General features: G+C 40.1%; 1 protein-coding gene across 1 annotated transcript in view; it reads left to right on the top strand.

The window, feature by feature from the left end:
- Window positions 1-23513, top strand: part of LOC132998627 (MAM domain-containing glycosylphosphatidylinositol anchor protein 1) — a 179111-nt gene that overhangs the window by 118678 nt on the left and 36920 nt on the right. Inside the window, exons 7-9 of the mRNA XM_061068356.1 lie at window positions 6571-6840; window positions 16807-17136; window positions 17925-18224. Coding sequence (XP_060924339.1) covers window positions 6571-6840; window positions 16807-17136; window positions 17925-18224 — 900 coding nt within the window. The remainder of the gene's footprint in view (window positions 1-6570; window positions 6841-16806; window positions 17137-17924; window positions 18225-23513) is intronic.

Raw genomic sequence — 23513 nt, 5'->3', positions numbered from 1 at the left:
CATAAAATAATGCTCTTTTGGATTGTTCAGAGAAGGTTAACATGAAATCATGCACTGATCCCAAATAATAAAAGCAGATATGTTATGAGGACATCAATCGCAGAGCCATTGACAATATTTTGGGGTTTCCCCTGACCATTCCTCATACAGTGTACACAGCTAGTTTATTTTGTTAATCGAGTCAAATTTCTCTACAAAAAACACAAACAATGATACTTTTTCTAGGTGTTTTAGGGCCAGATGACATTTTGGCTAATCTTTGTTCACACCTCTTTGCATGAACACTCAAAGCCTGCTCAAATGTGATTGATGAAAATTGAATCGAAAAGACTAGCAACAAAAACAAAAAATCTCATCCCTCGACTACAGATTCTGATTATCTAGATGCACAGTGTGTTTATAAAAGAGATGAAAAGACATGGATGGACATGTTTAACAAAACGTTTCTACCTACAAGAATATACAGAACGTGGGCACTGTATAGGTCATCCGCTAGCGGTCCTTTATTGTGTCACCCCCCCTGTTGACTCTCTGCCTCAATCTCTGTCCTTTCAAATCATAAACGCCCAAAAATAATTCTTAAAGGTCCCCTCGTATGCCCATTTTACCACAGTTGATATGGTTCCTTGGGGTCTTAATGAAATGTCTGTAACATTTTTTGGTCAAAATACCACAAGGATCATTTAAAACAACAGCCTTTTTACCCTGTCTAAAACAGCCCTCTTAAGATTGACCTCTTTTGAGTCCCCCCCCCCCCTCTCACCGCCCCGCCCCCCCCTGTCAATCACACACACACATCCACTTTCACGTCTTAAATCTGTCCTTAGCATATGTAAGGTTGTTAAAATAATTTTAAGTCACTGTCCTGCACATATTTCTGTATTTGTTTGTTGTGTTTCTTCATTGAAGCTACAATTTTAAAACTACTACACCCTCTGATAAGGATGTACATTTATTTAAATACATGCATTAGATATGTGTGTATACAGTATATAATTGTGTCTGAGCGCTCGCACACACACACACACACACAGACACACGCACACACACAGATAGACACAGACACACACAGGCAAAGGGATGTGGGGGCTAGCCTTGGAAGCTAACACTGCTGCAACTTCTGCGGCGAAATGCACTTAAAACCCCGGGTATGAGTCTATTTTAAAGCGAGCGACGGAGGCGGCAGCGAGCTGCTGGTGACCGGCACCGGTTCGTGCAGCTCGGGCTGCGTGGAGCAAATCTGTAAGAGCCACAAAAGTTATAATGTGCAGCTCTCTGCCCCCCTCCTCCTCCTCCGCTTCGCCACCCTGGCGCTGAGCGACCCCCCCGGCACCGGTACAATGCAACTGGAGACCGGGGGGGGGTCCTTGAACACGTTCCAATGCTAGTTTCTAACAAAGACAGACACACAAGAGAAGCTACGAGTCGGGTTAGCCTCCGAGTGCATTGTTTTCTATGTAAACGTGCTGCATGCCCGGGACGCCACAAACATACACATACATATAACGCTAGGCTAGCGTTAGCGTCGCTAGCAGCAAGCTGTTTTGTATTCATACATGCTGCTTCCACCGGGGCAAAACACACACACAGAAGCCAGCGTTAGCTGCTGCTGCTAACAACAACAAAGTCACATTCAGTTGAGGCAGCATAACCACAGCATCAACACAGTGAAGCAGCTCCGAGCTCCTACCTGGAAAAAACACCAACAGCTCACTCTCCCGGCTCCGGGCTCTCGCCTCCCGGGCTCCAGGCTACGGGCTATGGGCTATGCGGTGGCTCTCGGTGGTCGAATTCGTTTCATGCTGCTAGATAGCTTATCCAAGTGTTTACAAGGCTCACAAGAATGCAATCGCTGCGCAAACCGATGGACGGTCAATAAAGTGGGTGGTTCTTAAATCTATTGTGGTTCCATCGATTGGTGGGTCGAGTGTTGGTGGGGGTCTCTGCGCTGACGTAAAACTGCCAATGACGTAAAGAATGCCCATAACCCCATTGGACGCTCGCTAGCGCATACTTCCTGACATAGAGAAACCACACCAGATCGCGGGAGTTGTGTTTTTCCACAGTTTTTGGGACGGTAGACATGCCAGATACCCAAATTAACGTGTAGAAGCACTACAAAAGTGGAATTTTCATACGATGGGACCTTTAAAAAAAAAAAGATATACATATATATATATATATATATACATACGATCGACAACACATGTGATATTTGAAGTTAGATACAAAAAAATAAAACTGCAAAAGGACAAATATCTCTGGACCATCTCTTTTCACCAGAAAAATAATCAACTAACCTTTCAGCTGCACACACAGTGGATCAGTAATTTAAAACCAGTTAAGCAGCTCTAGCAGAAAATCTGAGGCCTGCTATTTTACCCCTGGGGTTTTAACTGTACAGAACAAAACATTTTAGTAGCCACTCTGGGGATTTAAATAGGTGACATTTTCGTCACAAGCTCATTTCTCTCAATGCTACCTTCCTGTCAGCCCATTTACGCCTTAAGGTGAGATATGAAAAAAAATACATTACAGGATGCTGCAGCTAAGACGGCTACCTGTGATCTGGACCTTTAAAATCCTGTAGAAAGTGCACTGATTTACATTGAATCAGGCAGTAAATCCACTTGAAACAGATAATTCACCATCATTAGACTGCAGGGAAGTCCTGTATGATGTCTCATATAAAAAACAGTGGTTTTACAAAGCATACGAAAATGCATAACCACTGATCAACCCTGGTTTCCAATTGTCACCTTCTAGCTTAACAGAAATATTAATGAGGTGACAACAGGTAGACTTACTTTCTTTCTTTCTTTCTTTCTCTCTTTCTTTCTTTCTTTCTTCCTGTCTTTCTTACAGTTCTTTACACAAACCTGCAAACATGAATTTCATTGATAATGTATTGATTATTGACCATTCCGTTATCTTCTAGAGCTGCAACAACTGTTAATCGCTTTTAATTGATTATAAAAATAGTTGGCCACTAATTAAGTCATCAGGTCTGTTATAATACACAGCACACACTGTGACAGAGGCTGCTGAGGTGAGTGCAGTAAACCAGCCAATCCCGTGCCTTGTGTTGCTCACGTGACGACGCCGTCTCCTCTCAGGATTAAACGTTTAAAAAATGGCGGAGACGAACGCTGCCGATGATACAGAGGATAGTTAATAGTGTCAGATAAAGTCTTCAAGAAGAGAGTTGGCAAGCTGTGTAAAGCAGATTTCACAATGAAGAGCACCGCAACATCACAGTGGAATGAACCTGAGGAGGAAACATGTTGGAGGCTTCTGCTTCTTCCTCATCTTCTTCTTTCAGTTACCTGGTGAATCATTAACAGCTTTATGATCATACTGCCGTGATGTTTCGCTGCTGTTTCATTAGAAATGAGCGTCACACAGGTTTTTTTTTAGGTTTCTAAATGTTGGTACTTTTAACGACTGTCGCTTACCCGATTCAACAAGCAGAGAGAGATAGATAGCAGCGGTGGTCAACAGATATAAAAGCTGAATGAGAAGAGAGAGAGCCAAACACAAAGCAGAGAAAAAAAATACTAAATGTACATTTCTGATTGTTTCACCAGCGATTTGTTCTAAAGCACAAAAACAACCTGGTGGATGAGTTAAATGTAAATACAGACCTGAATTCAGCTCAGTGCAGCTGGTCTGCTGTGAGTCACACAGACAGCTCTCTGTATCAGACACAAGCAGGACAAGTAGTTTTACTGTGTGTTAAGCGTGAATATCCACAACAGATATCAGTCAGAGTGAGACATTTTCATATAAGATTTATAAAACTTAATTCTAAATATTAAAAACAATATCTTTCATTCTGTTTTAAGTACTCAAATCTCCAAATTTCAACATATGTAAATGCATAGTAAGATTCAAGCTACCTATACTATAATCATTTTTCATAAACCTAATTTTGTTATCTTGAATTTAGATGAATTTAGGACACCTTGATCTTGGATTATGACAAGTCAGAATTAAATTGTGGGTATCTGAAACTGGAATTATAGTTCTGTAATAATTAAATAAAAGATGTATTTGATACATGTTACAACAGCATTGTACCTAACTTTATCTAATTAATCAATTCATCGAAAAAATTGGAGACGGATTAGTCAATTAAAAAAATAATGCAGCTCTATTAACTACTTTCTTTTTTCAGTAGCTTATACAAACCTGCAAAAATCTGTTAACAAAGCAACTGGCCACTTACACGTCCAGAAAAAGCAACATTATGAATTCATTGGAATGTTTTGTCCCACCTTCTCAAAAATCAATGCAATATCAATACATACATAAGTTGTATAACATTATGTTTAAAACATTATCAAACCATGGTTATTGGTCTTATTATGAGCATGTCAGTGAGTCAGCATATAAGCCATAGCTAATCACACACATTTTAAATCAACTGACGAAGTTACACAGCCACAGTTACCCACTAAAAGAGGGCACACAAGGGCCACTGCATCTCCAACACTGGATTACTGACAAGTGGAATAACAAACTCTACAGACAGATTTATTGTCTTCCAACTGTTAATTGTATTTACACACACAGTTATTGTGCGGACGTTTCACTGTGCTCTGTCACTCTGGAATCTTTCCTCCCGTCTCCAAACCTCCTCTTAGAAGATTAATAACCTTCTTTTCTTTCAGCCCTTCCCCCCCTCTCCCACTTCGGTCACGTCTTTTATTCTCTCTTTCCTCTTCTGTGTGTGTGTGTGTGTGTGTGTGTGTGTGTGTGTGCGTCCACTGCTCTGCCCTTTTTCTTTATCATTTTTTTATTCTGAAACTGCTTGTATCCAATCGATCTCTGTCTGGCAAAGGGGATTTTTTTTTTCTCCTCCGCAGTTGCATTTTGGGTCATCCTGTACTTTTGCTGTTAGGTCAGTCACAGGAAAGGGACGCAGTGGAGAAGACATGGCCGATATGAGAGCAGGGGAACAGGGACATGAATTACCTTTGGTTTGCGGATTAGGCTGCGCTCAGAAAGGACGGGAAATTCTATAACACACAAACATACACTCAGGCACATATATACCCATATCCAAAGACTGCATCATTATTGCAGTCTGAACAGAATCATGAACAGCTGCTGTGTGCTGATTTGTTTGGAGGTCAGGTCTTGCCTATGCGTCTTGGGGTTTTCACAGGGAAGTGGCAGTCCTCCACAGTCATCTGGAACTCCTTCCCATGAAATACCCATGAGTGGTTTTGTGTATTTGATCTTTATTGCTGCCGAAAACACATTTATACCTGTATATGTGCCGACTTCAAACACCACAACTTGGCCATTGAAACAAGGATTAAGTTGGATACCAAGTAAATATAATTGCTAGTATCGGTAGCAGAAGATGGGGATGTCAAACCCAAGGCCATATTGCATTTATTAGATACTTTAAATTGTCCATAGGTGAGAATCTGAGTGTCACTGGTTGTTTGTCTCTATATGTGAGCTCTCCGACCTGTCCAGGGTGTTCTCGGCCTTTCGCCAAATGTCAGCTGGATTTGGCTCTTGCTCCATTTGCTACTCTAAAACAATAAGCAGAACAGATAATAGATGGATAGTTGTAAACACCCCCGTAGTTATACCTCTTTTCCTCCAAATTTGGCCGTTTAAAGCAGTTTTTTTTAAATGCAGATAAACTCGCTAAAAAGAGTATTTGATTCACTCCATTTCCATCGTAGAGTAGCTTGCCTTTCTGTTTGTTTCCCCCTGACACTCATGTTCGACATCCCGAACTCACCACAAATGAGAATCTCTCTCTCACTTATCTGTCTTGTCAGTGTTGCATTTGCACGATACGAAGAACAAAATCGCTGTTGCATGTTGTAATACAAACCAGTAAGTACACAGTCGTTCATGGCTAATTATGCACCAACACTCAGAGGTTATATGTTATAACGTTGCACCAGAAAAGGAGCAGCGTGAGCATCTAGACTCCGGAAATAAAGAGGAAGAACAAAGTAGCACCTCCAGCCATTGTTTCCATCACTGTCAACCGGAGCTGGAGCCGATAAATCCCAGTGTCTACAGTCCCAGTGGTTTGACTTGGTACTGGATGCTGATTGACTGCCTTCCCATTGCTGAGAAAAGCCAGATGTTAGTGGGTGTTAGTGGGCGCTAGTGGGTGTCAGCAGGTTTTTTGAAAAGTGGAAAAGTGGCTTTAGTGGGAACATTTCTTCCATAGCAAGGCTGTGCGTATGTGCACACACTTTTCTATGCACACATAAATACACACACATTAGCATAACACTCCCATTCTCACTTCTACATAATGTCATCACTTATATGCAAACTCTTGTAACCATCCTGCAACCCCACTGAGAAACCTTTAATTGCATCTCGCTATGACAGGTGCAGAAACGATTATTACATTATTAGTCAGACTTCAGCATCTGTAGGTTTTGACATCTGCATCCACCAATCCTCTACAATGGTTGCAAAGCACAAGCAAAAAAAGACTCAGTTCTGCCTTGTGTTACAGGGAGGGAGCGATTTGCATTTGTAATCCTCTCTCCTCTCTTCTTATCCCGTGTCTCCCCCCTGCAGCTCCCCCAATGATCCGGCTGTCAGTCAACGACACGGTGGTGGTGGACCCCGGGCAGGACGTGCAGTTAACCTGTGAGGTGACTTCAGGTTTCCCTCCCCCCAATGTGACGTGGTCGTGCTCCACCGGCAAACTTCCCCTCAGCGCACTGGTTCGAGGGGCAACGCTCATTCTGCGGGCGGTCACACCAACTGACGCAGGCCTTTACAACTGCTCGGCCGTCAACAATGTGGGCAACCCGGCACGAAAGAACGTCAATGTGGTCGTCCGGAGTAAGTGAAACACGTGTGTTCGTTCACAGCGAAGAGGGTTCATCTAAAGGTTGCACAATCATGGTGAAGTCTTGACATGGAAAGATTGTACATGTCAATGCATGTGTCCGTTTTCTTTTCTTTTGGTTTGGGTTAAAAATATTTAACATAATTTATCTTTCATTATTCCAGTAATAATTTAGATTCTTCAAGTCCTGGCTCTGAAACAGAAAATTAATGCATGCCCATTATGTTGTGGTCATTCAATATGTTTTCGTCACTCATTTTAATCACTGAGGGTAAAGGAGCAACAGATTATAAAATCACATTAATATTAGTATTACATAACAACAAATACACACACATAATTACATATGATTAATATTTTAATGTTGTTCTTAGCCATAGAGGTTATGCTTTGACCGGGAGCGTGCCTATATTCCCACAGCCCTATGTTCCCACAGCTCTATGTTCCCACAGCCCTATGTTCCCACAGCTCTATGTTCCCACATTTCCAATATTCATTACAAAATTAGGCCCTATGTTCCTACAGTTCCCACATTTCTACCCCTGCCTGATAGTTAAGGGTTCACCATTCCGTAGCTGGCGATTTGAAGGAGCTAGCTAGCTTCCAAACTCTCTTGAGCTCAACACCGCTAACCCTAACCCTAACCCTAACCCTCTCTTGAGCGCAACACCGCTAAACCTAACCCTCTCTTGAGCTCAACACCGCTAACCCTAACCTTAATTTTCAGAAAAATCTAGAAATGTGGGAACATAGGGCTGTGGGAACATAGGGCTGTGGGAACATAGGGCCTTATTTTCAAAATTGCAATGAAAAAAAAATCCTTACAAATGTGGGAACATAGGGCTGTGGGAGCATAGGGCTGACACCCTTTGACCCCCCATTCTGTTTCTATGTTTGTTGGTTTGTATTTTTGTTTATAAATTGGGTTACACACAAAAAAAATATATGGATGGATAACCACACAACCTAGTTGAAGGATGGGCTATGGTTTAGGGAAGAACCCCTTCACATGTCTGTGTGGATCTGGAACATGGGGCAGATCCAGGGATATTTATGGACCTGGATGACAAAATCAAGCATCTGTAAAGGACAGATTTCTATGAGTGTGAGGGAGGTGTTGGGCCTTGGCAGAGTGATCTACTGGGTGCCATTCTAGTTATTATTTAGGGTTTACGTGTGTGTGTGTGTGCGTGTGTATGTGGTGTGCGGCACACGAGCAGTTGATCCATCATTACACAGAGCTGATGTGAAACTTGTCAGGATAGATGAGTTAAGTATCGCTCGTTTTCTAATTCCCTTACTGTTAAAATAAAAGCCTTCTATTCTCCCTTCCCTCCGGCTATTTTTAGCCCCTTTAATCATCTTTATTCACTCCAATTAGTGAGACTGGAGTGGAAGCAATTAGCGACAGTCTCTTCTGTTAGTTAACACTGTAGCGAACGTATGCTGGATGGGTTTCTCCTGTAAGCTTAATGGGCCTGAACGCATCGTCACACCAGTGCAGGTGGCAGCACGGCAAATGTCACACACACACACACATGCTCACACATGCGTTTAGTGAGTGGAGAAATAGAAGCTGGCAGGTGGCACATGCACTCGGAGACACATACAGCCACAGCCTCCCTGCATCACACACACACACACACACACACACACACACACACACACACACACACACACACAGACATTAGGGCTCACACTGCCTCCTACCAACCGGGTAAAGTGGCTAACTTGTGTTAACCATATGGTCACTGCCTTATATCCCTGGCTCGACCCTAGGACCTTGTTAACAAGCTCAAAATAAGTTAAAATCAAGCCCCCCCCCCATCCCCTTTCTCCTCCTGGCTGCCACTTTCTCCCCTTGGTGTGGAAACAGAGCTGTTTTGTATTCAACATGGAAATCTGTTGGGGAAACGCAGCCTTTGAAACTGAAAATTAAATGTGACAGTGTGAGAGTTACTCTTTGTCCTTGATTTTGTTTCCCCCCTCCTCCTCTTGCCCCCGTTATTTTATTCCGTATCAGGCTCCTTTTGTCTCTCCCTCCTTCACAATTTGTTTCTCTCTCTCTCTCTCTCTCTCTCTCTCTCTCTCTCTCTCTCTCTCTCTCTCTCTCTCTCTCTCTTTCTCTCTCTCCTTCTCTTTCTCTCTCTCCTTCTTTCTTCTTCAATTCCCTTTGGTTTCCTATTTTTTGTCATGCTGCCTCCTCCTCCTCGTGCTTCCCATACTCTGTCACACATCTTCCTTTCTGTATTAGCCATCTTTCCTTCTCCCTCCACTTTTTTCTTTCTTTCAATCACTTTTTAATTCTATCAGTCCCCCTCTCTACCAAAACTGAATCAACTCTTTCATTTTTGTCGTTCTTAAAACTTATTTCCACAGGTGGAAAAAAGTAGTGTAAAATTGTATTGAAGTAAAAGTACACTCTAAAAAGTGGGACTGGGGTTAATTAATATTTAATAAATAAATAATAGTCACCTTTACATAATAAAAAAGACTTTGTGCAGTTTTGAATCAAAGTGAGCTGAATTCAACAAATTAGATGTTTTTATTGATTGAATTTTACTAATTTGTGATGGAATAAAATCAGCTCTGAATCACTTAGTAGAATTTAATTGCAATTTTTAGGAAAGTCCAAAGTTCAAGAAAATTAATAGATTTTACTCATTGGGAGGCCTTAGGTTTTAATAATGTTACACTTCCTGAACCTGCTGGTCCTGAAACGGAGGACCCTGTAGCGCCTCCCAGAGGGGAGGAGGGCAAACAGTCTGAAGCTTGGGTGTGAGAAATTGGGTTGTTAACGAATAAAGGTGTCTCTAACTTGGTCCAAAGTGAAACATATGATTGTGTATAAATCAAACATACATATTTTGACCATATCTGGCCATTAAATACCACTTAAAACAGATTTGACAGATTTGATCCAGCTTGGACCTCAAAGGGGTCTGAGAACATACACCCCAGAGGGCCTGTGTTTGGCGCAAGATGAAATCTAAACTTTGTCGTAGGACAAAAGCAAAGACATCATCGTTAAGGTCTTGACCTCGGGAGTAACATTATGTCAGTGAGAAAATTGTGGATAGCTCCTGCTCCTCAGGGATGACCTTTGCACCTTGCACCTGAGTCAGTTTTGATGGCTTCCAGGATGGAAACTAAATATGCAACAGATATGTTATGAACTGTTTTGGAAAGGGCTTGAACTCCTCTACCCTAGCCCAATGCAAACCTATGAGGGGCGCAACTGAGGAGGGCCAAAACCTTGAAAACACTAGATTTTACCGTTTGTTAGTAAGAAAAACTAAATCTGACTAAACAGGTGTTTTTCTCAAACCAAAAAACATAAAAAAGCAAACAAGGTTCCCAGTCCCAATCTCACTTAATAGTGAAAACACATTAGAACTACAAAAGATGGGTTGAGATTAGGGTTGTGAAAATAGGGTTTAGAAAACATATTAGCGGTTTGTTTTTTAACCATGAATGAAAATATTGAAACTGAAACACACATATCTCACCATAAATATCATCAAAACACATTTTTATTAAGAAACATTGCTAAAATATAGCGTTTTTCCACCAAGAATACAGCAATCTCCGCCATCTTGCTTGATCAGAGCGCTACAGAGGTCTGCGCAGGCGCACTTGTCGTGGATGACTCTGCATCGATGCAAGCTTCTGTCTGCGTCAGAGTCTCTGATGGAGTCTGTTCCCTCCTCACTCCCCCTCTCACCTGCGCTCAGTTCACACTTTTACAATAAACAACACCATCACCTATCACAATTTATTAGGACAAGAACAGGACTGACGTTTACTTTGTGTTTGTTTGAGATCAGTTCTAGGTGTGAGTGATTAGAACACATCAGAGGAGCATGAGAGAGAGAGAGAGAGAGAGAGAGAGAGAGAGAGGTGAGCATGCCGTCAGTGTGTGTTGCAGCACCTGCTCTGATGGATTTGATTGGACACCTTCGACAGGAGAACTCACTCTGATTGGCTGCTGGCATTTTGACTGCGCATGAAGTACTCGGCTTCCACTCAGCTCAGCCTCTTTCATCTGCATCAGGTAAGTGATGGATCAGTCTATATTAGCTGCTGTTACCTGCTGCTGCTGCTACATGTTTAAATACTGTTGATGGCTTGCCTTGTGTTTTCTGCTAGTTATGTTTGATCCCGGTGTTATTCTTGTCATTATATATTGGCATTTAAATGAATGAGTGAGCCGTTAGCGTGATGCTAAGTAGCGTTAGCTTGCCTCGGCAGGCCAGTGTGGGAAAAACGCCTTTAGCCACGGACTATTTTCACATCTTACACGGTGAACTAAGGGTTTAACTCGACCTGAAATCAGTGTGAGTGGGTTATGAAACAGTGCGGGCGGGCTTGGTGAGTTTTATTTAGTTTCTGCGGAGTTTCATAAATAGTTGGCAGGGAAGCTAAGCTAACGCACGTTAGCATTAGCCACGTAGCTCCCTTGACTGGAGGTTGCTGCTGTGTGTGGGCGTGCGAGAGAGAGGGAGCATGTCCCAGTGAGTACACGCTACTTCCCCAGATGCACGTCGAGTTTCAGCGCCGTGCTGAGGCAAGCAAGCAAGCCATGAAGTCTCGGCTGGTTGGATTTCTGTCTGTGTAAAATGTGGACTAAAAAAATCCTTCACTCGCCTTAAAGCTTAGTTTAGATCTCAATGAGGAAACGCGCTGTGTTTTTTCTATTTTCACTGCATTTTAATATAGCCTATAAATAGGTTATAGGTAAATTATATTTTTTTCCCTCTGCTGCTTGTGTATTCAGTACTTTCCCGACTGAAATGTGCTTAATAAACTTTCCAAAACTGTTGAATTAGTGACCACAATCTGTAATAGATTTGTATCCTCTTTGGATAATTAATTGAATTAAAGGTAATATTTTTTTTTTTCCCAGGTGCATGAATCAATGTCAACTTCAACTTATCAAGAGGTATGTATCAGACGTATATGCATAATACAATATGCTTGGATATAACATTTCACATACATGTGTAAAGGATTGTACACCGTTTGTTTTGCAATACAACATTTTATTATTACTACTTTTTGCTGGTTAAAAAGCAGATTTGCTGCAGTTTTGATTGTCAGTGATGATCCAAACCTGTAGCTCCAACCTGAATTTGAAATTAAATCACCCAGAAATATATTGATATACTGATCAATTGATGTTTAATTAAGCTAAGATGACACATTGTTTGCGCATACTTTTACACACCATTCTTACCATTTATGTGAATTTGATTGCGTTGACAGTTATCAATCAAACTTTCTTCTTGTAATATTGTAACAGTGAAAAAAGGTTTTGTTTGAAAATTATTTTGAAGTCAAATGTCTATAAATAAAATTTGAACTTAATTTGTACAACATAAAAAAACTAAAGAAAATGCCAAATCTCTAACATTACATTGTTTTATTTAAGTATGCGTACTATTAGTGATAAAGGCTACTTGTTTTTCTTATGTCTTTAGGTTTTCACCTATGGGATGGCAGTGTAAGATCTGCAAGGCTTTGTCTGCCACAAAGGGAAATCTACTTAAGCACTACAGACTGCAACACGCAACATTTGGTCCTGGGCAATCCCAGCCGTGTCTACATGTAAGCTGCCCTTGCACATTTAAAACAGGGAGTGCCCTTCACACCCATTTGTCCAGATACCATACAGCTGAGAGTCTAGAGCCAGGAATCTGCTCTGCTTTTAAGTGTTTAGATTGCGATGCTTGTTGTTATACAGAGAAGGACTACTTTCAGCATATTGGAAATCATCTAAAGAGCCACAAAACTGTCTTTTGTATTATCTGGTTCACAACACCAGCTTAAAACCAGAAAGGGGGGGGGGGGAACAGGTAGTCTGGCTCTGTCCAAAGGTGACAAAATTTGCCTGCCAACATACTTAAAGCTCACTGAATAACATTTTATGTCACGTTTGTTTAATCCATACAAAAAGCAAGGTCTAAAATGTTGACTATTTTTTTTATGCACTATTTCTTTACTGGGACTTTCCCGGAATCACCTGATTTCCAGGAAACCTCAGAAATGACAAAGCGTTTCATTATACTGGTCCCTGAGACAGCACATCAAGGATTCTTGATAGGGGCTCATTTTACAATCATATAAGCCACCTAGTGTTAAAAATTGCAACTTTAACAAATTTTAGGTCAGTGCATGATTTTTACACCATGAACTTGAATAATGTTTATTTGTCATTTCAGGCTCCAAGGAATCCTAGCATCCACGTATCCAGAGATGTTGTCATTCGTTGTTTGATTGTTTACCTTGGGGAATCGACAGATCAAATCTTAAAAGAGTATGATGTAAGTTGAAGAACATATAAAATATAAAGAAGGTGATCACTATTTCTTTCATCTCTCCCCCCTGGTTTGTCTTGGGAAGTTCAAAACACAAAATACAATCACAAGTAACTCCCAGTAATTCTTGGCAAGCTGCTAAGGTTTGTGAAGTCATGTAAGTAATCATTGTGGATTGTACATTTGTTTTCCATTAGGGAATTTTTAAAGTACTAAATCCTCCCCATCTCTATCTGATTCACCAACTGGCAGAATTCAAAAGTTATCAGTTTACTTATTGTCTTTATAATGTAGCCCTAAACGTTCCTAGCTAAGAGTTTCTTCCTAAGAACTATTCACAAAGCAGTTGAGAGAGACTTTTATAGAGATACTGAGGCAACTTCTAAAATAGGCAGAGTTGGTTCAGTTGCTGTGGTCGACTTCAAGAATCAATAATGAGCTAAGGGTGCTTTATAAAGATTGGTTGACATGTGACCAGCCTTTTTAAGTCAATGTAAAATAAGATTTATCAATACATACGTGTCAGGAAGAAAATAATTTATGTAGGTATCCATTGATTTCATTTTAAAATTTAATTAACAAATATCTACAATAGTCAGTTCAGACCATCATCTCTGGTGTCACTTAATTTTTATTATTTGTTGGTGAGCTGGTTTGATCCTTTTTAAGTTATCTTGGATGGCAATATACTTTTGCAATTACATGATCTCAGATTTTTTTTTTTTTAGCGTTATAAATGGTGAAATAGGCTGTGACAGCCCATTTCAATAGATTTTATTGTCCAAAGGGTTTGATGCACTGAGGGAGATATTCAATTAGAACATTCACATTTGGCTGTATAGTCTGAGAAACACAATGTTTTTAATCTTTCAGGATGCTGATGAAGACAGTGTTTCACAGGACCTTGCTGACCAAAAGATGAAGATCTTCAAGATTAATACATCAGAGGGTGCCGACAAAGTTGGTATCGTGGTGGAACGCGTAACAGTTCTGACTGCACTGACCAATTTTCCAAGGGCTTGCTCCATGCTCGTTGGACTGACATATGCAGTGAATCTTGCCTATCCTAAGGAGCTCAGGTACACTTTCGAAGCCTTCCAGAAACTCTTCCTGGAACTGGATTGTTCAAAGCTGTCTCCAAAAGTGAACAGCCTCAAGAACAAGCTGCTAGCTTAAAAATGAAGGGAAGTTTGTAAGGTCAATGGAAAAACATCAACAGTTTTGACATTGACAAAACAAATTTCATTTCATTTGAAAGGGTCCCTCTTCTTCAAGTTTAAAGTTACTTGTTATGTTTTGCTTCAAGGCTTTGTTAAATTTTACAGTTTCTGTGTAGAGGGATTGTCCTTTCTCAACCATATTCATTTGAGGGGAGGGTCATTATGTTTTTACTATGCAATTGTTCTTAAAATTTGTCCACTGTGCACACTAGGGATGCAAATTTGAAATTTTAAGTGAGTCCAATTTTAGCAGTGAAAAAGTATCCAATATCGTATCCTAGAGAAACTTGAAGAAGAGGGACACTTTCAAAATGACGGGAAGTTTGTTAGGTCAATGGCAAAACATCAACAGTTTTGACATTGACAAAACAAATCTCCTTTCATTTGAAAGGGTCCCTCTTCTTCAAGTTTTAAGTTACTTGTTATGTTTTGCTTCAAGGCTGTGTTAAATCCCACAGTTTCTGTGTTGAGGGATTGTCCTTGCTCAACAATACTCATTTGAGGGGAGGGTCATTATGTTTGTTACTATGCAACTGTTCTTAGAATTTGTCCACTGTGCACACTAGGGATTCAAATTTGAAATTTTAAGTGAGTCCAATTTTAAGTTAGTCCAATTTTAGCAGTGAAAAAGTATCCAAGACCTTATCCTAGAGAAACTTGAAGAAAAGGGACACTTTCAAAATGAAGGGAAGTTTGTTAGGTCAATGGCAAAACATCAACAGTTTTGACATTGACAAAACAAATCTCCTTTCATTTGAAAGGGTCCCTCTTCAAGTTAAGTTTTGCTTCAAGGCTTTGGTAAATCCCACAGTGTCTGTGTTGAGGGATTGTCCTGTCTCAACCATACTCATTTGAGGGGAGTAGCATTATGTTTTTTACTATGCAACTGTTCTTAAACTTTGTCCACTGTGCACACTAGGGATGCAAATTTAAAATTTTTTACTGAGGAATTTTAAGTCAAAAAGTATCCAAGACCTTGTCCCGGATTAGCAGTATAAATTGTATCCCTATTGTACATATACATGTTTTTCATAATATTTGTATAACTCCTTTCTTGGTTTTTTTTGTATTTTTGCATTTGCACTTCAAAAATGTTGAATAAACATGTTTAAGCAAAGTTGCACAAATAAATGTTTACCTACTGTTCTTGTTATACATGGTGATCTGTTGATCCTACTGAAGTAACTTGTGCCACCAAAAGTCATGGTATTGATTGGGGTAGATAGACAAATTTTGGCAACAAAGTGACATCCAACATTATTGATTTAAAGTATTGTGAAGCAATTTAATACTTGAATTAAAACATTATTTAATCACGTAGAGATAAATAAGAATAGCAGCGTAATTGTGTTGAACAATATGCAAAATTAGTTGATATAGTAAATATTAAGTGAATCCAAATCATTTATATCCTAATATTTAGTAAGGTTAAACAAATTTTACCCAGATAATCAGTAAATATAAATAAATTTACACCAGATTTTCAGTAAAAATAAATCAATTTCCACCGAATATTCAGTAAATATTAATCAATTTACAGCAGATTTTCAGTAGGTATAAATACATTTACACCAGATTTTCAGTAAAAATAGATAAATTTCCACTGAATATTCAGTAAATATTAATCAATTTACAGCAGATTTTCAGTAAATATAAATACATTTATACCAGATTTTCAGTAAAAATAGATCAATTTCCACCGAAAATTCAGTAAATGTAAAACAATTTACAGCAGAATTTCAGTAAATTTAAAACAATTTTACACCAGATTTTCAGTAAAAACAAATTAATTTACACCAAATCTTGAGTAAAAATAAATCCATTTCCACTGAACATTCAGTAAATCTAAATCAATTTTGCTTAGTAACTTAGTTAATTTAAATCTTTTTTTATGTTTAAAAGTAGTTAAATTATTCAATGCTTTTTAATCAAAGTTGTAATTAAAATCTACTCAATTATATGAATTGTCACTTTCTTGCCATAATTTTTTTGAGTAACCATTGGTCACATTTTTTAGGGTGTACTAGTGATAGCGAAGGTGCTGCTCATAGATGTGTGTGTGTGTGTGTGAATGGAGGAACAGCAACCCTGGACTCTGAGAGCTTTGGTAATCAAGACTAGAAAAGTGCTGTACCCTAACTTTTATACTGTATGTACATATGGTGCCCCTAGCCAGTGCCAAAAATATGTTAAGATTGGAATATTTAAATTACATTTTTTCTTTATAATTTTTCTCTTTGTTATTGTTTTTTCCATAAAATATTTTTGTCATTTTCAACTATTATCTGAGTGGTTGAATAAATAAAGTATTTTACTGTTGACCTAGCCCCTCCATTCAGACCTCCCCATAGCCAGTCCCTCACACCGTACGATCCGTTTAACCCTTCTTCTCTCATCTGCCTGTTTCTACCACCACACACAGCGATGAGCAACCTGACCTTTCAAATTACACCCGACTCCAACAAGGACAGTGAGAGCATCCAAATGGGGCGGGACCTCAAGCTGTCGTGTCACGTTGATGCCACCCCGCAGGACAAGGTCAACTACACCTGGTACAAGAACGCTGCACCTGTCTTTAACTCGGACAGCCTGATCTTGCTGCGCAGTGACCCTGACATGGCACCTGGCACCAGCAGCTTGGAGATCGTGGACATGAAGTTCAGAGACTTGGCCACTTACAGCTGTGTGGCAAATTTCCCCGGCAGCAGGGTCCCGGAGCTCCGTGTGGATGTCAACATCTCTCAGAACAGTGGTAGGATTTTTGTTTTTTTCCCGTCCATATCTCCGTCAGACTGAGACCATTTCTTTAAAGTGATAAGATAAAATATAATTGCTTCAATTAGGCAATACATTTTAAATCCAAATACCCTTGTAGGATTACAATAAATTCATATATTTAACTGCCGATTTAATTTAAAGTGAATTTTGGTGAAATCTGCACTGGTTCGAAGTCAGTCAGATGTCTGAGGTTACAAACTGGGAATTCTCTATTCAACTAGACTGTATCCCGATTCCCACAGTGTTGAGTTGTTTTATGGAAAATTCACCTTCACAAAAAAATGTTTTTTCTTCATTGACTTGCTGCCATGCATGTTTATTGTCTTTTTTTATTGAAACAGTGAAACATTTATTTTTATTCTCAGTCTGTGAACAGAAAGCTTTGTGTCCTAAAGCTTTCTGTGTTCACACAATCTGTCATTTTAACACCATGTCCACCGTTTTGCCATATAAAGACATGTATACATGTCTTTATTTTTCATACTTATTTTGCTGTGCACTTAAGCATTGAATCATCTACCTAAGCCATTTAGAAAAGTTACACTTTTCCCTCAGAAAACCAATCTGCTTTCATTTGCATACAAAATGTATATGTAAAATATTTGTATTATGTATTTATAACGTGTCATTGTTTTACATTAGAAATTTCGACCTTTCCGATACGTTATTCATGTCTGTTTCAATTTATCTAGAAGCAACAGATTAAAGCTTAACATTTTCTCACTATTTCTTTACCCCTTTTTTTCTTCCATTCTCTTCCAGTCTCTCCTCCTGTGCTGTCAGTGCCGCCAGGAGGTCAGGTGATCAACGTGCGAGAGGGAGGCACTGCTGAGCTGGTGTGTCTGATAGTCGATGGCAAACCACGTCCGCCTATACTCTGGTCACGGACAGAAAAGGACCTATTAATGCCAGCTGAGAAGACTGTTGTTGAGACCGCTGACGGCCGCTTGAGGCTCAAGAATGTCAGCCGGGACATGATGGGGGCGTACCGGTGCCAGACTGCTCCGTACAACGGGCTTAACATCAAGCGCAGAGAGGCGCAGGTCCAGCTCAACGTGCAGTGTAAGTGTTGATCCGATTAATTTCACCTAGGAACTCGACAACTCACAAATTCCAACAACATCCTTTAGATCAAGCAGGGTCACACACTGAGAGAACTTTGCTGTCCAGATTTATTTATCTCAAATACCAGTAAAGCTGTATGTTGTCTAATACTAGAATGACAATATTGTGTTTAGACACCATTTTAACTAAAGTACAAAAAGCTTTCAGTGACAGACTTTAGTTTTTTGTCTACAGTTCTTTCAAAATCCCCTTTGTGTTGATTCCAAAGGCGACAAAGTCTTACTTTGTTGCTCAGGTGATGTAAGGGATCCATGAAAATACTACACCACTTTTTGCTAATTAATACATACCATAAATATTAATAAGGAAAAGTATGGTCATGTAACGAATGTTAAAAAGAAAGGTTTTGAGTAACTGAGGATGGATGTCTGTGTCCTAAAGCCTCTGTGAACACTGCAGTCAGTTTGTCCTCACAAAACCCCTGGGATTGGACTTTGAGAAAAGAATAGGATCTGTCAGGTGACACATAATCTCAATACTTTCCTCCTTCCCATGAGATTAGTCTTTACAATGCTTTTATCATCACATCACTTCTTATTATTGGACATCTACATCCATGTAAATACGCTGAGAAAACATAATGTTACTTGCAAATTTGATTTAGATTTTAATGAAAACGATCACTTTGGGAAATCACAAGTCTTCCTCATTTATTGATACAAATGACACAGTGCTGCTATAACACTTTATAGCATAATAAAACTCAACCTTTTGCTGGAGAAAATAGCAGGAGGTTAGACATGAATACCCATTACAAGAACATACAATACTTTCAAGTTTCTACCCCCACTGGTTATTCTCAGTTTGCATTAGCTCACCATGGGGGCTAAATCAGCTAAGTATATATAAAAATTGTGAATAATAGCAGCAGGGAATTGAGATCCCCTGCTGTATTTCATCGTGTTAGTGCCTCTGCAGCCATAGAATAAGATGCAAATCATTGGTTCAATATCAAATGCAATAACCTACAGACAATTATCTTTACAGAACAATTTAGGCCACAAACACTCACGTCAGAGGTTTTCTGAACTGAATTTGTGTCTGTCTTCTGTTATTTGTGCATCCTGTATCAGTTTTGGTACAGACACACTTACAGGGAAACTCACATGGATCTTAGTAAGATGAGACAAATAGTCCAAAAAGTAAACAAATCAGGAAAAATCCACAAACTGAAGCAGGAGTCAAAAAAACATGAAACTACACTCTCGGAAAACATGAGGGAAACCTTATCAGCAATCTTGCAAGGGAAATAGGTAAGCAGGTGAGTGTTTAACAGGTTGGACAGGTGGGAACCGCAGGGGCTGGACAGTTGGAGAGCAACCAGGAGGAGGAACAAGGGCAGGATCTAAAAAGCATTCCAAAATAAAACAGGAAGTAAAGATAAATTACTGGACTAGTACATCCATATAACTTACAAACAGACAAAAAAAACCAGATCCGATTTGTATTAAGATAAATCCACTATGAACTTTAAAATCCCCTATGTGTTAAAAATGCTGTGGGATGAGTCACTCACTACGTTTACATGATGGCAGAAACCCGATTTCGGCCGAAATCGGGTTTCTCTATCCATGGGGGGTTAACTGCTCTATCTCAGGGTACATGGCACTGAGAAATCCGACTCTTGTCCGAAAGCGTTTCATACCCCGCTACGATAGGTGGCGCTGTTTTCATTACAGCTAGTGGTGATTCTGCCATTTCCGCTTGACCTCGTCACCACTAGCAACACAAAAACAACAACAGCCTTCAACTCAGCATGCGAGAAAGATGACGAACGGAGAGCAAGGTGAAGCTACGTCCCTCTACATGATGTTGTGCATGTTTACTCTAGGAGTACTGCAAAGCGAACGGCGCATTTGATTAGAATGGTAATGGCGAGTGCCGGCCGGCACCGGGCAGCGACATTTTATCTACGTGTCGACTTCCGGGTCACGGCCAGGGAGGGAGGGAGGGAGGAGGGGGGGCAGGATCTCAAGCATGCGCAAAGACGTCTTCTCCAGTTGTTGTCTAGCTTCCAGAGTTACATGCGCGCGTTGTCCGTTATACAGCCAAATCCGATCTACTTATCTGGGGGTGGTTATCCGACTTCAGTCGGACACAAGAAATCTAGATTTGTGGAGTTACATGACATGGATCTTCGATTGAAACCCGACAACGCCAGAAATCGGGTTTCAATCGGACACATGTAACCGCAGTGACTAATGTACTGTATTGGTTGAAGAAGACAGTAGATCATTGCATTGGTGTTTGATTCAATTTCAGTAAATGTTTGATCCAGTGTTTACTTCAGCCTTTTCCACACACTCCCTTTGCGCAAGGCCAAATGAAAAGGACTGTCAATCAAAGAGATGATATGTACAAGATGAAAGAAAAACACGAGGACACAAACAACGCAACGACACATGTTGTGTTGAGATGTAACACAATTATTGTTGTCATAGCGGCATTTATGTGATGCCATTCAAGCAAAACTGCAAGGGAACAGTTTTTTTCTGTTGATGTAGAAATAAACATTTTACAGAAACACTAAAGCCACTGAAGTATTTGTATTGAATTTGAAGGAGAGGTTGGTGAAGTAAAGTAAGCACTTGTCTTAAAGTGTGTGGCCCATTAGAAACAATTTACCATGCTGACACGGTTGATAAATACAGGCCCAGAGCAGCATCCTCTCCTCCCCTCTCACTGCATGCTGGGAGTTCGCGTGAGTGAGCGCATGTGAGTGGTTGCAGAGTGTGCCGAGTTGCTAAGTGAATGGAACAAGTGTTTGAATGACACTTTAATTATGTACTTTCTGCATGTTTCCCAGTGACAGGTAAGAGTGGTTTAATTAATCGATCTGTGTATCTGGGCTGTAAAACATGTAAATTAATGGGGTTTGTACCGTAAACCATGGCGTCCTTCCCTGAGGACTGTTCCCTGTCTGTCAGGAACAGAGTAGTGACTGATGCTCGGTACACTGAGTTCAGACTTGAAAAAAAACACATCTTTCTCTCACTCTCTTCTTTCACATGTGGGTTGAGAAAGGTCTTGTACCTGATCAGTGTTTAACTTTTTCGCTGTCTTGCTGTTGTTTCTCTTTTCAAAGTATATCTCTTTGTCTGTGATCGTGAACTAATTTAATGAGAATTGACTTGGTTTGGAAAGTTTGTTGTGGTTTCGGAGCAGTTTTTCTAGGATTGAAAACTTCTTATAATGTAGCGGGTACAGTTCTTGCAGAGACAAGTATTTATGTTTATCAATAATCTCAGTCTGGCATCATGAAATGTTTTTTGTTTGGTGATATTGGTCTTAAACAGTCATATGTCATCTGCACAATTCAGGTAGGCCACAACCCTGAAGGACACACTTTCGTGGTTGTGGCCTGACAGGGGATGGACACAATTACAGGAATGTGAAGCAAATATTGCAGGTCATGTGAAGCAGTTGTTCAAAATGCTTTGCTACAGGAATGAAGCTAAACTTCTTACTCATACATGTAAATACAAAAACTGAGGTAGCAGTGTAAAATGGCTGAAATGTTAATGACAATGTTGTGGATGATAATGAAGCCCATACTGGATGTGAAGTGACGGAGGACACACATGAACTGTGACCACCAGTTAGACAGTTAATGGTGAGGGACTCTGCAACAGGTGAATCACTCGGAGAAAAAGCTGAAAATTAAATGAGGAAATGTTAGAGGAAGCTAGTTTGTCACAGTTTCCTGCTATTGTCAAATTTCCACCGGATGAACCAGAGTCATACTCATTAGGGGAGATTAATGATTTCCATGATGAAACTTACAGCACACAGTCTCTGGTAATAACAGATTCCTCCCCTAATGTGGACAGGTTCATTAACTCATTAATTGCTTGGAAATGACCTGCTGAGCAAACAGAGGAGGTTTTGTTTAAAGAAGAGTCAAATTCAATTCAAAGGAAGTTTAAATATGGGGATAACTGATGAAGCGTGGCTGAGTCAAACCACAGTTAACACATAGATGTGTTCTTCTTACATGAGATACGTAGCTGTGTAGATAATGAGGTGCAGTGGGGAGTGAGCTGGACGGGTCAGTGCTTTTTGAACCATGGCACCATCCTCGGTGCAGGGATCTGTGTTCGCCTCCCTGCACCAGTTTAACTAATGTTTCAGCAGGGAAGAACTAAAATACACCTCAGGCATCAATTTAAGATAAACCCTTTGTTTGTTTTAAAATGTATCCTCATGATTTTTGGCTGCTCATTCCAGCTTGAAATCCTTTCGTCCAATAGAAACTCAGTAATAGAAGAGGGAGGGGACTGGATTTATACCACGCATCCTACAGTTTTCAGAAACTTTGAGAGAGAGAGAACCTACTCACTTAAATCCAGTGTGGTCACAGGACCTCAACAGGACCTCAAAGATGTTATGAGGAAAGTTACCCGACAGGCAGTATAAAACATATGTTGAACACCATTAATAAAAGACAAAACATCTCTATTCTTTAGAAGAAATTAATGCACTTATGGATGTAACCTAGAAGAAATCTGTTAGAATGATTGTATTTAGTGAAATACTATTTATTAGGGGCAGAATTAATTTAAGTAACTTTGAACTAGGAATTGGAACTAAGATACAAGTTCTGTTTTCTCTGCAAAGGTCCAATAATGGAACTTGAAAACGCTCTCTCCTCTCCTCTCCTCTCCTCTCCTCTCCTCTCCTCTCCTCTCCTCTCCTCTCCTCTCCGCAAGAAGGATTTAGAGGGCTTGCTAATGCAGGCAGGGTGCGCAGGGTAACACTGTGTGAGCTCAGCTGTCCTCGCTGGCCGGCTGTGATTAATAGTGCAGGTGGCCACCCCACTCTGGACAGAGGAAGAAACAGAAAGATGAGACAGATTCATGAGCAGGACTAAAAGAGAGAGAGAGAAACAGGGTTAAAAGAACAGCAAAGCGGGGGTTAGTGGTGGTGGAAAGAGGGACGAGGGCAAGAAAACACTTGTTTGATTAGGAGGAGAGAAGTGAGGCAAAATGGCGCATGTTGGTAGAAACATCATGAAAAGAAAGTGTGATATTTATGTTTATTTACATCCAAGAAAAGTGTGAGGAAACAGATCCTTCCTCACTCACCGCCCTTCCTGATGCCCCATTTTACTTAAATAATGTATTTATTGGGTTGGTTTTGCCTCCTTCCATTAAGCGTCATTGATCGATGTGAGGGAAGGATGCCATCCTTTTTTATGGCAGATATAATGAAGTGGATACGCAGATT

Source organism: Limanda limanda, chromosome 3 (assembly GCF_963576545.1).
Source record: "Limanda limanda chromosome 3, fLimLim1.1, whole genome shotgun sequence".
In the NCBI taxonomy this organism is placed as follows: Eukaryota; Metazoa; Chordata; class Actinopteri; order Pleuronectiformes; family Pleuronectidae; genus Limanda; species Limanda limanda.
This window is presented reverse-complemented; position numbering and strand designations above follow the sequence as displayed.